General features: G+C 43.8%; 1 protein-coding gene across 2 annotated transcripts in view; it reads left to right on the top strand.

Moving 5' to 3' along the window:
* PIGK (phosphatidylinositol glycan anchor biosynthesis class K) overlaps nucleotides 1-15,726 on the top strand; it is a 92,932-nt gene that overhangs the window by 4,512 nt on the left and 72,694 nt on the right. For both annotated transcript variants that reach the window (XM_073544833.1, XM_073544834.1), the window contains exons 2-4: nucleotides 682-735; nucleotides 2,081-2,172; nucleotides 12,558-12,693. In XM_073544833.1, the coding sequence (XP_073400934.1) occupies nucleotides 682-735; nucleotides 2,081-2,172; nucleotides 12,558-12,693 (282 nt within the window). The remainder of the gene's footprint in view (nucleotides 1-681; nucleotides 736-2,080; nucleotides 2,173-12,557; nucleotides 12,694-15,726) is intronic.

Here is a 15,726-nt window from a genome sequence, read left to right as displayed (position 1 = left end):
TTTTCTTGATTCAGATAAAATCTTGAGAAAAGCTGAATAGCCAAAACTTTGATGTTTTTTTGTCTGTATTTTCTGGGTCCCATGATACGTATTTTTCTGGAAGAATAAATATTGGATTCATGTTATACTGTGTGCCGAGGTTTTTTCTATAATATGTTCATTAGCTAAGTCAGCCCCCTTCTCCATCACGACTGATGCAGCGGCACTGTATACATTTTATGAGGGTTCTCTATTTTGATGGAGTAGTCTCTTATAGTAACCCCTGTCTATATGATGTAAGGATATCACAAAGGGTCCATCACTCAAGCTTCCCTTATGTAAACCAGAGAGAGTAATTCCACATGAGCATCTACAGGAATCGCAGGCTTGAGCCAATCTTGTATTAGATCAGCGTCCATGTATCTTGATGCCTGATATAGAATTGTGCTTTTTTCCTGCTGAGAATATGATTGAATGGCCACAAATTCGATCGCAGTTGGTCGAGGAGCCGGACTTGGGGTGATCGGCTGGAGGCCCTGGGGGACCGCTGGCAACCGGATCTGTGATTACGTCCATTCGAAGGGAGATTCATTTATTAACTAATGGTAGAAATTCCCTGTTAACCTGCGGGCCCCTCTTGAATTTGCTGAACTCTGAATAGTTTTGGTGAAGTAACTTTCCTGTATTATCTTGTATTTGTAGAATAAGGCGGAACACTTCTTCAGAAGCGGACACACAAATAACTGGGCAGTTTTGGTAAGTTTTATGTTTTTCTTGCTTTAATTGAGGCGATGAAGCTGTTAGATCTTCACACAAATTTAAAGGGACTGTCTCCTCCATTTTCTTATGTCATAGATGGGCAGCCCACACACTCAGGATCCTCTCTGTTAGCAGAGAGCTGCTCTAGTGGATGGTGTGGTCAAATTGGGAACAACCTTTTAAATTTGGGTTGTCTGGGAATTTCAAAAAGTTGTTTTAATACAAGAAGCATTACTTACCTATTCAGCGCAGCTCTTCTACAGCACCACATAACATTTTTAATCATTGCATTATTAAAAGTGAAAAAACAGTGTTCAATCCCAACTTTTGTGTAACCGGACTGGTCCAGGAGCCCCATCATTCATCCCTACAGTTCTCTGGTATCACACTCACAGCAATCGTGTGCAGGTTCCCATACAGGATCAGGGCATACAGTAATTGTAATCATGTCTGTTTCTTTAGGAGGTATGGGCACACTATGGAGGTGATGAGATTTTGAGATGGAAATGGCCACATTACCGATCTGTATTGTTACCTATAAAACTCAATAGACCAATACTGCACAGATATTGAAGGACAAAAGCTGTAGTACGCTCCGCTGAATGCCATTATTTGGAGCAAAGTCTAGCTGCTGTGATATCTCTCACACACGGCACACACAGACATGAGGGCATCCTGTCTCTATGTAGCACATGTTCTGAAGCAGCAGCATGCAGAAAATCATACAGCAGTACTAATATTGTAGCTGAAAATTTAGCGCTGGGGTGATATAAACCAATTACTAGAAAGCAGCAGCTCTTCTTGTGTCTGTGCCTCTTTTTCACTCTGCTCCTCCAATTTCCATAGACTTTAATGGGCTGCTGCAATCTGATTCCTCAGTGAACTTTCACTCCATCCTCTCTTCGGCCAAACGGATTGTGGCAGTTTCTCACAATGAAGGATAAGTTCAGAAGGCCGAGGAGTAGACGTGGTGCATAAGTGTGTTTAAATGACAGTGACCATTTAATACAGAGGTTATTAGCTATTTTATTTACTTGCTTATATCGCGCCGTCATATCTACAGCGCAGTCCAACATGACTATTGTTGTACCCATATCACTGTACCCATTGGGGCTCACAATCTATTTTGAGAATCCGGAGGAAACCCACTCAAAATGCAGGAATTATTCAGAGTCCTTGTTGACGGCTGAGCCTCGGTGCTGACGGCTGAGCCTTGGTGCTCTACAATGTGCTGAATCAATCACTTGATGTATAGCATCAATGTTCTTGTATTCTACATATTAGGCTCTTGTTGCTTATACTTGGAGTATTGCTAATCCTTGGCACTATTGTTCTTTCTCAGGTTTGTACATCTCGATTTTGGTTCAATTACCGACATGTGGCGAATACTCTTTCCGTGTACAGAAGTGTAAAGAGACTTGGAATCCCCGACAGGTGAGAGCGAGCTTATTATTTCTCTACATTTACATCCTTTAGCACAAAAACCTATGATATCGTTTGTAGGTAATGTGTATACAATGATGGCTATATCACCTCTGAAGTGCAGTCGTCTCTTATTTCAGTGGGCAATATTGCAATGCAGCGTTCTCTTTTTGTCAAGGTAGCTATTTAGGGAGGGCTAAATTAACCCTTGGTTGATCCAGTGATTTCCAAATTAGTTCATAGGGCGTTGCTAGCAACTGGGGATGACCACACGGAGACGGGGGTTTCTGTACAGGAGGATCGAGACAGATCACTCGTCCCCTTTATTTTAGTCACTTCTTTTATAACATTTTGCTTGCAAAGTTCTCAACTACCAATAACATCATTTCACTTTATAAGCCAATAATATTGCAAGAAAACCGGAAACTACATATATGTCCATATCCAAATGGCATATTCTTCAGAGTCCTACACCCCCGCCTCCCTTATCTTGCACCTGATGGGAACAGTCTGGTTTCATGACAGTTTGAACTTTTACCTAATTACAAAATTTATCTTACAGCAACAAAAACGGAGAAGCGAAACCTTCAGGAAAAATGGAGAAGTGAAACTTCAGCTCTGATTTTTGTATTAACCCTTCACATTTTCAATATTATTCCTAATTTCCTAATGATATATGGCCAAATAATATGTGAGAACTGACCCTCTGCTCTTTATTCTTAACCCCTTCCTGACATCAGACGTACTATCCCATCCATGGGACCCGGGCCCCTATGCCCATGGACGGGATAGTACGTCTACCGCGATCAGCGGCGCCCACGTGGTGAACGCCGCTGATCGCGGCCGGGTGTCAGCTGATTATCACAGCTGACACCCGGCACAATGTGTCAGGGGCGGTCATGGACCGCCCCGACACTTTAACCCCTTGCACACCGCGATCAAACATGATTGTGGTGTACCGGGGGTTAAAGGGAAGCATCGGCAGGGAGGGGCTCCCTCCGTGCTTCCCTGAGCCCCCCACGGCAGCGCAATGTGCAGCGCTGCTGCCGGGGGCTCCTTTCCTGCAGGCCCCCGAATCCAAGATGGCGACGGGGGCCTTCGGGGGCCTGCAGGAAGCTGGCTTCCTCAGTGCCTGCAAAGCGCAGGCATGAGGAAGCCTGTGCAGTGCCTGTGACAGATCGCTGATCTGTCACAGAACAGTGATGTCCCACCTGGGACTATTTAATAAAGTAAAAAAAAAAGTGTTAAAATAATTTTAAAAAAATCGCCAAATAAATTACAAAAAAAAAAAAATATTCCCCCAAATCCATTTTTTGAAAAAAACCAAAAAAAACAATAAAAGTACACATATTAGGTATCGCCGCGTCCGTAACAACCCACCCTAAAACTGTCCCATTAGTTAACCCCTTTAGCAAACCCCTTAAAAAATAAAAATAAAAACGAAGCAAAAAATGATTTATTATCATACCGCCAAACAAAAAATGTAATAACGCGCAATCAAAAAGACGCATATAAATATCCATGGTACCGCTGAAAACGTCATCTTGTCCCGCAAAAAACGAGCCGCCATACAGCATCATCAGCGAAAAAATAAAAGTTATAGCTCGCAGAATAAAGCGATGCAAAAATAATTATTTTTTATATAAAAGTTTTCTTTGCATAAAGCCGACAAAACATAAAAAAATGACCTAAATGAGGTATCGCTGTAACCGTACTGACCCGAAGAATAAAACCGCTTTTACCGCACGCGGAACGGTGTAAACGCACCCCCCCCCAAAAGAAATTCATGTAACGCTGGTTTTTGTTCATTCTGCGTCCCAAAAATCGGAATAAAAAGCGATCAAAAAATGTCACGTGCCCGAAAATGGTACCAATAAAAACGTCAACTCGTCCCGCAAAAAATAAGACCTCACATGACTCAGTGGGTCAAAATACGGAAAAATTATAGCTCTCAATATGTGGTGATGCAAAAACTATTTTTACAATAAAAAGCGTCTTTTAGCGTGCGACAGCTGCCAAACATAAAAACCGCCATAAATAGTAAATCAAACCCCCCGTTATCACCCCCTTAGTTAGGGAAAAATAATAAAATCAAAAAAAATTATTTATTTCCATTTTTCCATTACTGTTAGGGTTAGGGTAGGGTTAGGGCTAGGGTTAGGGCTGAGATTAGGGTTAGGGGTGTGTTGGGGTTCGGGTTGGAGTTAGAATTGGGGGTTTCCACTGTTTGGGCACATCAGGGGCTCTCCAAATGCAACATGGCGTCTGATCTCAATTCCAGCCAATTCTGAGTTGAAAAAGTCAAATGGTGCTCCTTCCAAGCTCTGACATGCGCCCAAACAGTGTTTTACACCCACATGTAGGGTATCAGCCTACTCAGGACAAATTGCAAAACAATTTTTGGGGTCCAATTTCTCCTGTTACACTTAGGAAAATAAAAAATTGGGGGCAAAAATATCATTTTTGTGCAAAAAAATGATTTTTTTATTTTCACGTCCGAGCGTTATAAACTTCTGTGAAGCACTTGGGGGTTCAAAGTGCTCACCATACATCTAGATAAGTTCCGTGGGGGGTCTAGTGTCCAAAATGGGGTCACTTGTGGGGAGTTTCAATAGTTTAGGTACATCAGGGGCTCTCCAACGGCAACATGACACCCGCAGACCATTCCATCAAAGTCTGCATTCCAAAACGTCACTGCTTCCCTTCCGAACCCCAACGTGTGTCCATACAGTAGTTTTCTCCCACATATGGGGTGTCAGCGTACTCATGACAAATTGGACAACAACTTTTGGGGTCCAATTTCTCCTGTTACCCTTGGGAAAATGAAAAAATTGGGGACTAATTGATCATGTTTGTGGAAAAAATCGATTTTTTTTATTTTCATGCCCGGGCATTATAAACTTCTGTGAAGCTCTTGGGGGTTCAAAGTGCTCACCACACATCTAGATAAGTTCCTTAGGGGGTCTCCTTTCCAAAATGGGGTCATTTGTGGGTGGTTTCCACTGTTTAGGTACATTAGGGGCTCTCCAAAGGCAACATGACACCCGCAGACCATTCCATCAAAGTCTGCATTCCAAAACGTCACTACTTCCCTTCCGAGCCCCGACGTGTGCCCATACAGTAGTTTTCTCCCACATATGGGGTACCAGCATACTCAGGACAAATTGGACAACAACTTTTGGGGTCCAATTTCTCCTGGTACCCTTGGGAAAATAAAAAAATGGTGACTAAAAGATCATGTTTGTGGAAAAATTACGAATTTTTTATTTTCACGCCCAGGCATTATAAACTTCTGTGAAGCACTGGGGGGTTCAAAGTGCTCACCACACATCTAGATAAGTTCCTTGGGGGGTCTAGTTTACAAAATGGTGTCATTTGTGGGGGGTTTCCACTGTTTAGGTACATCAGGGGTTTTCCAATCGCGACATGGTGTCTGATCTCAATTCCAGACAAAAACATCAAATGGCGCTGCTTTCCTTCCGAGCTCTGCCATGCGCCCAAATAGTGGTTTACCCCCACATGTGGGGTATCAGCGTACTCAGGACAAATTGCACAATAACTTTTAGGGTCCTGTTACCCTTGGAAAAATAAGAATTGAGGGTGAAACGATCATTTTTGTGGAAAAAATATGATTTTTTTAATTGTACCGCTGTACGTTATAAACTTCTGTAAAGCCCTTGTGGGTTCAAAGTTCTCACCACATATCTAGATAAGTTCCTTGGGGGGTCTAGTTTCCAAAATGGGGTCACTTGTAGGGGGTTTCCACTGTTTAGGTACATCAGTGACTCTCCAAACGTGACATGGCGTCCGATCTGAATTTCAGACAATTTTGCATTGAAAAAGTCTAAAGGCGCTCCTTCCGTTCTGAGCTCTGCCATGCGCCGAAACAGTCGTTCCCCCCCACATATCAGGTATCAGCGTACTCAGGACAAATTGCACAATAACTTTTGCAGTCCAAATTCTCCTGTTACCCTTGGAAAAATAAAAAAAATTGAACCTGAAGTATTTTTTTTGTGAAAAAAAGTTAGATGTTCATTTTTTTTTAAATATTCAAAAAAATTCCTGTGACGCACCTAAAGGGTTAATAAACTTCTTGAATGTGGTTTTGAGCACCTTAAGGGGTGCAGTTTTTAGAATGGTGTCACTTTTGGGTATTTTCTATCATATAGACCCCTCAAAGTGGCTTCAAATGTGATGTGGTCCGTAAAAATAAAATGGTGTTGTAAAAATGAGAAATCGCTGGTCAACTTTTAACCCTTATAACTTCCTAACAAAAAAAAGTTGGTTCCAAAATTGTGCTGATGTAAAGTAAACATGTGGGAAATGTTATTTATCAAGTTTTTTGTGTGCCGTATCTCTGTGATTTAAGGGCATAAAAATTCAAAGTTGGAAAATTGTGAAATTTTCGCCAAATTTCCGTTTTTCTCACAAATAAACGCAAGTTATTTGAATGAAATTTTACCACTATCATGAAGTACAATATGTCACGAGAAAACAATGTCAGAATCACCGGGATCCATGGAAGCGTTCCAGAGTTATGACCTCATAAAGGTACAGTGGTCAGAATTGTAAAAATTGGCCCGGTCATGAACGTGCAAACCACCCTTGGGGGTGAAGGGGTTAATGCTCTGGTTCCAATGAATGTTTTCTGGCTTCATCCTCTGATATTAAGGACATGTGGTCTCTTGATGTCATCGGGTCCTGGTCAGATCCATCATCATCCCTTCTCTAGATATTTATCCACAGTGCATGCCATACATCTATGATAGGTGGGACCCGGCAGGAACTATCTCCAGCATGGGGGTCTTAGTGTTAACCTACATTACAACCAGAAAGTGAAACCTACATTGCCACCTCCATTTATTCTCCTCCTGGATGTGGCAGCTAATGTGGTCGTCCATAGTGCTGTCATCCATCCTTTCACATTTCAGCTTTTTCAACTTTGTGCATTTTTTTTTTTTTAAACAAAACTGGCACAAGTTATTGCTGGAAATAAGACATGAAGAAGCCTCCACACGTTCTTTTGGATCCCTTAACTACTTTATTCCTGGAGTGAGAATTTGGTGCCAAAAGCCAAAAATGACTGATAAAAAAGAATCCAGGGAGCATTCTGTATTCTTGAGCTGGGTGTGTCGCTTCTTCATCCCACCCTCTTTAGCAATGATTGACGCCTGACAGATACCTCAGCGCAACGTGAGGGTAGGAAGTGCATCAATCCAGCAGATCATTTACCATCCTCTCACTCTATTCTTTCTTAGTATCCATTACACTAGATGCTATCCCATATAGTATGATGGCTCACTGGTCCTATCACTGTATTACATAGGGTGCTTTAATAGGGCGTCATGTTCTGGTGACAGGTCTGCTTTACACTGGTCATAATTATCCGGATGATATCAGTGATTCCTATCACTCCTATGAGAGCAGTAAGTAAGGGGTTTTTGGGTCAGATCTTAACCTTTCTGATTCTTTCTTAGTATTCCAGAGTTGTCCTGCAGCAGCAGCTGCTTATCTCCCTCCCTTAAAGGAGTAATCCCCATCTGAATGTAGTGGCAACCGAGCCTGCACCTCTGTGCTCCATTCGTTCTCTACAGGGTAAGCGCTGTACTCCGCAGTCCCATAGGGAATGAATGGACTAGAGGCGCCCTCCACCTTGGGCCCCATTCAGACTGCAAAGCCCTACTCCGGGGATCGCTGCATGAATGGAATAAGGTAGAACTCCCAAATGTAGGGAAAACCACTTTAATCCACTAAGGTTGAAGAACATTTTTATTTTTGCACTTTCATTCTTCCACTAGCTGTCGTCTTGGCTGTATGAGGAATTGTTTTTTGCAGGAAAAGTTGTAGTTCTGACTCCATTTCTTTTATAATAAAATTTACTGGAAAACAACAAAAAGTGCAGGTTAGAGGTCGTTTTTGGGTTTTGTGATTGTGGTGATTCCAGCTTGTATTTTTTCTATTTTACTGGTTAAAATAAATTCAGAACTTTGTACAAAAATATTTTGATTTGTGTCACTGTTTTCTGAGATCCGTTACTTTTTCTTTTCCCGTCGATGGAGCTGTGCAAGGGCTTTTTGCTCTCTGAGCTCATGCTTTTCTTGGTACCATTTAGGGTTGCATACCAGGGCTGTGGAGTCGGAGTCGGTGCTCATTTTGGTGGAGTCGGAGTTGGAGTCGGTATAAAATGGACCGACTTCGACTCCTAAAATATATAATAAATTGGGTACAGTAATTCAATGCAGGATGTGCTGAATATTTTTTTCATAGGCGTTTGGGAAAGTTATGAAATGTCCTATAAGCTGTTATATTCCTGATCTAAGGCTACATTCACACACAGCGTTTTTCCTGTGTTTTTTGAGGATACGTTTTTCAGCTGCAAAAGCAGATCATCTTTTTAAAAAACTGTATCACCTGAAAGGTTTTTGAGCTCATAGATAATGTTTTCAATAGCAAAAGCAGATTAGAAATCTGCTCTATCTATCCATTTATCCATATCTGTCTATCCATATCATATCTGTACCAAAAAGAATGAAAACCGGGTAGTACACCAATATATTTTCTGTTCTATCTAAATATCTTGATTATTGGATCATAAAAATGATTAAATGTCTGAGGTTCACATTGTACTACAATAAATTTTTCACTTAAATATAAGCAATATGTGTGGGAGTCGGAGTTGGAGTCGGTGTAAGGGAAATTGAGGAGTCGGAGTCGCAGGTTTGGCTTACCGACTCCACAGCCCTGTTGCATACAGCGTATTGATTGCTTTTATTGCATTTTTTCAGGGGGTGGTGTGGTGACCAAAACGCAACAATTCTGATGTTTTACCTTATGGATTACGTAATTATATATTTTAAGAGCTCAGACTTTTATGTTCACGGTAACACCAAATATGCTATTATATTTTTATTTTTGGACTGAACTAAAGAGGGAGCGATTAAAACTTTTTTTTTTTTTTTTTAAATATTTTGAAAACCTTTTCTTTTAACTACTGAACTTTTTACGTGAACCTGTGATCGTTTGATCACTTGCAGGAACTTAGCATGAGGGGCAATGGGCATGCAAAACAGACGCCCCACCGGGAGCGAACCATTTAAGTGATCAACAGCATTAACTTGATGTAAAGATTTACTCTGCAGAGCTGGGATTTAACCCTGTCCTTCCCAGCTATGCTACAGTGGCTAAAGAGCAAGAATCGGAGCTATGTCCAATCACTGCTGTTAGAGGCGGGTGCGGGCTGTGTAACAGAGCCCCTGAGCCCACGCTGTACACTAGGACCTTCCCTAGGACGTACTGTTACTTCCTGGGGGAGGCAAGGGAGTAATGAAATGGCGCTCTTAGCCAAGCTCCATAGATGTGCATATGTAATGGGAGATATCTATGGCCGTGCTTTAGTGTTGTGTAGAGTCCGACTGTTGCCTCCATTGCTGCCTGCTTGCACATCTGCCCTCTGCACATGCTGTGGGGAAGCAGGGCATGTTGAGAATACTGAGGTAGATTGGCTGCAGCCAGGGAGTCTGTTTGGTGACCGTGATCCTGCGTAGTGATGTCCGTGTAGAGAATGCCACGTAAGTAGCAATTTCCTATTGTAATGTCACCTTGAGTTTCCTGTATCTGCACATTATGAGCCGCCAAGAGATAAATGGGTGTAAAAGACGAGAAAATGCATGGGGGCTGCAGCTAAAGTCACCGGCAGTCACATAAATGTCGGAAACGCCTTTTTTTTAGTGTTTGTGTTGCTGTAGAATCATTTTTGGAACGTAAAGTACAGTACATTTCTTTTTATTATCTGCAAATCAACAGATGAAAAGAATTAGCTCCTCTTCTCCTGGGAATTCACATGAAAGGTGACTCAGAATCTGGCAGCCGGCTCCCGAGGACGCGTTTTACTTATGTACAGTGTTTTCATTTCTAAGTTCTATCAGATCAAATGCCTGACATGTCCCCCATCGGCTCGCTGGCGGGATCGGGGGGCTCATTGTCCATTTGCCTCTTATTTAGAGCCAGACGCTGGGCAGCAGGATTAAGCGGAAAACCAAGGGGAAAGTTCTCTATAGGCTTCATCCTCCTGTGGATACAGATGGTGATTGGCACATTTACATGGCAGAGGAAAAGCTTAGATAATTGGGTATAAGTTCATGGCGGACATATTAAGTGTTTATCACCTGCTGCTATTCTTTCATGCCAAGCGTATGGTGGAGTATTTGATCACCCCGGGCACTCAAACTTCTCACAAGATATTGCAGGGTCCTGGCCTCAGCTGACAGGTCCTTGCCTCAGCCATTACTATGGAAAAGCAGCTGCCCGGGATGAAGCGGTGTTAAAGGGGTGGTTCTATCAGCGATATCCCTTTTAGAAAATGTCTCCTAGCACCACAGCAAACAGCCGATGTTTGCCTTGAGAAAGTGCGGACAGACTGGAATTTTTACTGTAGCAGCCGCTGCAAGGAAAATGCAGTTTTATATAGCAGCCATTCATATAATGTCAGACTTCTAGAATGTGAATTGCTCATAGAGGGGGATTATGAGCTAGGGACCCCCTTGTGTAATGTCATCCTGATGCCCCGCCAGCACTGGAGAAGGTGTCATATACCCTTTACCCCTGCCCATCTGCTCTGCAGGGAAAGTGCGGTACAGCTCGGTCACACTGCCACCCTCCAGTTCTCTGCACACCTTGGAGGTCGGGAGCGCTGTTCTGCAGGGAAAAGTGCAGCACAACTCTGGCACGTGGCCTCGCTGCAGTTCTCTGCACACCTTGGAGTTTGGGAGCGCTGCTCTGTAAGGAAAGCTTAGATGGGTGCGGCGATGACACTATACCTCTGTCCATGTGTCCTCCGGATAATAGTGGTGGCACATCCTTGCCATATACTGTGTCGGCACTAGGAATATTCCTTCAAGGTGCCTGGTATTATGGTTCACCTCCAATACTAGTAATGTCCTACCTTTTGTGATTTCACCTTCCAGACACTTTAATGTGCGGGTGAACGGGATAAGAAACGTGTAAAGGCCTCGTTCTCAGGATGACAGTCCTCACAATATGTTCTTTTTAATACATTCTCTTTTTGGTCTCCTTTTTTATTTATATTTTTTAAGCTGACCTGTTTGATCTACTTTTTCTGCTTGCGGTGGTTGCAGCAGCTGAATTGGCATTTTGTATTATGTTCTTTGTGAGACGGGAAGGTTAGAAGATTAGAAGATATTATTTACTTTGGTCTGTGTTTGTCTATCAAGCCTTTATAAGATTTGCACAGTTCTTCTCTTCTGTTGTGCTGTAAAGAGGACACAAGACATGGTGGATGTGGGAAATGCCATTATACCTTACACAATAACATGTGCCGTGATTGCCCTCCCACATGGCATTGACATCTTAACGAAGCATAAAGTGAGAATGTCCACCTTGATATCATTACAAAAAATGGTGGGGGGAACAAGAGGCGCAATAGTGCCCTATCACTAGTGACACTTGAGGTATGAGCGGTATAATACAGTTCCACTCAGCTATACCAGTTGTGTCACCCACAACTGGCTTGAGAGCATATCACAGAATCAGCTGCTGCAGGACCTCCACCAACCACTCACACGTGGAAAAACCTTCAGAAAGTTGTGGGAAGCAGGGTGTGTTGCTGTCCGCCCTGAGGAAGGTGCCAGGAAGGGCGCCGAAACGCGTAGGAGGAAATAAAGGAGTACACTGCTACAACATCTTGTTTCCCAGGTGATTTGTCAATCTCGGCAGCGCGGACTGCAACACACCTTGATATCATGTCATTTTTAGGTCCAAAACTCATTTCTGTAAATCTTTATTGTGCTCGGAGAATTGTTTTTCTGATACAAAGCCCCAAATTCGCCTCCTATACATAGTAAATGCATGTACAGTATGTGCATCAGGCACCACTAGAGGGAGCTGGCTGTGGTATTGAGTGCAGTGTATGAAGATTATACAATCTGCTCCAGAGCTCCCTCTGGTGGTTTCAGGTGGACAGACTTTATTGACTTTTCTTCATCTTCACAGGGGGTTTAGTGCTGTCTGTCAGAAATATAGCTCAAAGTTCTTTGGCGCGAATATAGAGTCCCGTTCAAGGGGTAGAAATGGCCAGTTCTCTAGAATCATCATGTGCAATAATAAAAAATTCTGAATGTTTAACGAGCAGCCGATGGATATGGAAACTTCGACTTCTTGGCTCTGAAGTTTGAGTCCAGTTAGTATTGATAATGGAGCGTCCGTTGTCTCCAGGGCTGGACCTTTCAGTCTTTCCTTCTCTTTCTCCTTACATTCCCTTTTTATACAGGCTGGTTTTCCCTGTAAGACGTACAGTATGTGTTGATATATTTGGATGACTCTCTCTCTCTCTCTCTCTCTCTCTCTCTCTCTCTCTCTCTCTCTCTTCTCGCCTATTACAGCCACATCATCCTAATGCTTGCAGACGACATGGCATGTAACCCCAGGAATCCGAAACCAGCGACCGTGTTCAGCCACAAAAACATGGAGCTGAATGTTTACGGAGATAACGTGGAGGTCGACTACAGGGGTTACGAGGTAAAGATCAGATTGTTCTGGGACTGGAGCAGAGACTTGTCTTTTTTATTGTAGGGAAACTTTCAGGTCGTTTTACTGCCCGGAGCCGCCACTGGGCCTTGTTAGCGCCCGGAGCCTCATTGCATCTCCTTTGCATGCATTTTATCAGATACCGCAACATCACTAAAATTCATTGCACTGACGGTATGCTAATGCCCTGGGGAAAGACAAGTGGGCGTGGATACTGTACTCTCTACTCTCAAGATCACATCTCACCACCTGTGCACTCGACCCGATCCCATCCCACTTCATCCCAAACCTCACCACAGTCTTCATCCCAACCCTAACCCATCTCTTCAACCTATCACTAACAACTGGTGTTTTCCCCTCAAGCTTTAAACATGCCTCCATCACACCTATCCTCAAAAAGCCCTCTCTTGACCCATCCTCTGCATCTAGCTATCGCCCTATATCACTTCTCCCATACGCCTCCAAGCTACTGGAACAACACGTCTACCTTGAACTGTCCTCCCATCTCTCTTCTTGCTCCCTCTTCGACCGCTTACAATCTGGCTTCCGGTCACACCACTCCACTGAAACTGCCCTTACTAAGGTCACCAATGACCTCTTAACTGCCAAGAGCAAGCGACACTACTCTGTCCTCCTCCTCCTGGACCTGTCGGCTGCCTTTGACACAGTGGACCATTCCCTATTATTACAGACCCTCTCATCCCTCGGCATCACAGACTTGGCCCTCTCCTGGATCTCATCATACCTAACAGACCGGACATTCAGCGTCTCCCACTCACACACCACCTCCTCACCTCGCCCCCTATCTGTCGGAGTCCCACAAGGTTCAGTCCTAGGGCCCCTGCTGTTCTCTATTTACACCTTTGGCCTGGGACAGCTCATAGAATCTCATGGCTTTCAGTATCATCTTTATGCTGATGACACACAGATCTACATCTCTGGACCAGATATCACCTCCCTACTAACCAGAATCCCTCAATGTCTGTCCACTATTTCATCCTTCTTCTCCACTAGATATCTGAAACTCAACATGGACAAAACAGAATTCATCATCTTTCCCCCATCTCACGTGACCCCCCCTACGAACCTATCAATTACAGTAAATGACTGCCCACTCTCCCCAGTCCCACAAGCTCGCTGCCTCGGAGTAATCCTTGATGCTGATCTCTCCTTCAAACCACATATCCAAACCCTTTCCACTTCCTGCCGACTTCAACTCAAAAATATTTCACGCATCCGTTCATTCCTCACCCAAGAATCTGCAAAAACCCTAGTCCATGCCCTCATCATCTCTCGCCTTGACTACTGCAACCTCATGCTCTGCGGCCTCCCCTCAAACACTCTCGCACCCCTCCAATCTATTCTAAACTCTGCTGCCCGGCTAATCCACCTGTCCCCCCGCTATTCCCCAGCTTCTCCCCTCTGTCAATCCCTTCACTGGCTCCCAATTGCCCAGAGACTCCATTACAAAACCCTAACCATGACATACAAAGCCATCCACAACTTGTCTCCTCCATACATCTGTGACCTCGTCTCCCGGTACTTTCCTGCACGCAACCTCCGATCCTCACAAGATCTCCTTCTCTACTCCCCTCTTATCTCCTCTTCCCACAATCGCATACAAGATTTCTCTCGTGCATCACCCCTACTCTGGAACTCTCTACCACAACATATCAGACTCTCACCTACCATCGAAACCTTCAAAAAGAGCCTGAAGACCCACCTCTTCCGACAAGCCTATAACCTGCAGTAACCACCGATCGACCAAACCGCTGCACGACCAGCTCTACCCTCGCCTACTGTATTATCACCCATCCCTTGAAGATTGTGAGCCCTCGCGGGCAGGGTCCTCTCTCCTCCTGTACCAGTTATGACTTGTATTGTTTAAGATTATTGTACTTGTTTTTATGTATACCCCCCTCACATGTAAAGCGCCATGGAATAAATGGCGCTATAACAATAAATAATAATAATAATAATAATACTGCACTGAAAGAGTCATGCACTTTGCTGCACCTCCCGTGCTTCGATCACCCTGCTCTTTCTTTTCTTTCAGAGTAAGGAGTGCCGCTTTTGGTTTCATCATTGCACATCTTGGAAATGCTGTGGACTTTCTGTGTAGATTTGTGCTGGAACAATCCACTTCTGATTACTGGTCAGGACAGATGGATATGATTCAAAGTGATTCTTTCATCTGATTCACGTTACCCAAACCACATTCAGCAAGAACCGGAGCCTGGCTGCAAGCTGTGTACGGTTTACGCTGCAGAGTTTCAGATAAAGCACTTTATAAAATCCTCTGTGGATTGAGTCTTGGTGACTAGTCGAAGAGGCCAGTCATTGATGGATCCTGCCCGAACTGCTTCCCTGGATTGACTGGTCTCTATTCACACAGGGAGTGACCGGTCAGTCTAGCGGAGCAGGGCAGAGAGAAGATGCCGGAGACCGGCTGCTTGGACTAGTCTCTGAGACGCAGCCCTCAACTGACTTTATTTTCTCTGAAATTTCTGATTATAACTTACCTGACTGCAATAACGCAGCTGGATTCTGACTCTTGCTTCTCGTGTTTCAGGTTGCATGAATCACATGACAGGTTCCCTTTGAATGGGGGTGTTAAGGTATGGGGATACCCCATGTTTAGGATGGGTTATAGAGATCAGATCCATGGGGGTCCAACAGCCGGCACCTCCACTGATGAGCAGTTTTCAGCTGTGGATATAGAAGCTGTTCACAGCCATGATAATGCAGCTCTGTACACTGTGTAGTGCCTGCTCCCCATTACTGCAGTTCAGCTCCCATTCACTGAAGTAGATCGGCCACTACGCAGTGAGAAGAACTTTGCTTTTTTGAGGTGCTGTACGTTAGACTCCTACCGATCTTGTGCATTGCAAATCTAGCAGTGCAACCTTCTCACATCTTTCCTGGTGACTGTGCTGTGTTCCTGGGACGCCATCGCTCCTATCAGACCTTTAATGATCTATATTCAGTGGGATGATTTCATCTCTGTCTATGGTATGCGAGACA

Source organism: Dendrobates tinctorius, unplaced genomic scaffold (assembly GCF_039654945.1).
Source record: "Dendrobates tinctorius isolate UK_male_01 unplaced genomic scaffold, ASM3965494v1 ptg000138l, whole genome shotgun sequence".
In the NCBI taxonomy this organism is placed as follows: Eukaryota; Metazoa; Chordata; class Amphibia; order Anura; family Dendrobatidae; genus Dendrobates; species Dendrobates tinctorius.
The sequence above is the reverse complement of the archived record's forward strand: the minus strand, read 5'-3'. Positions and strand labels throughout refer to the sequence as shown.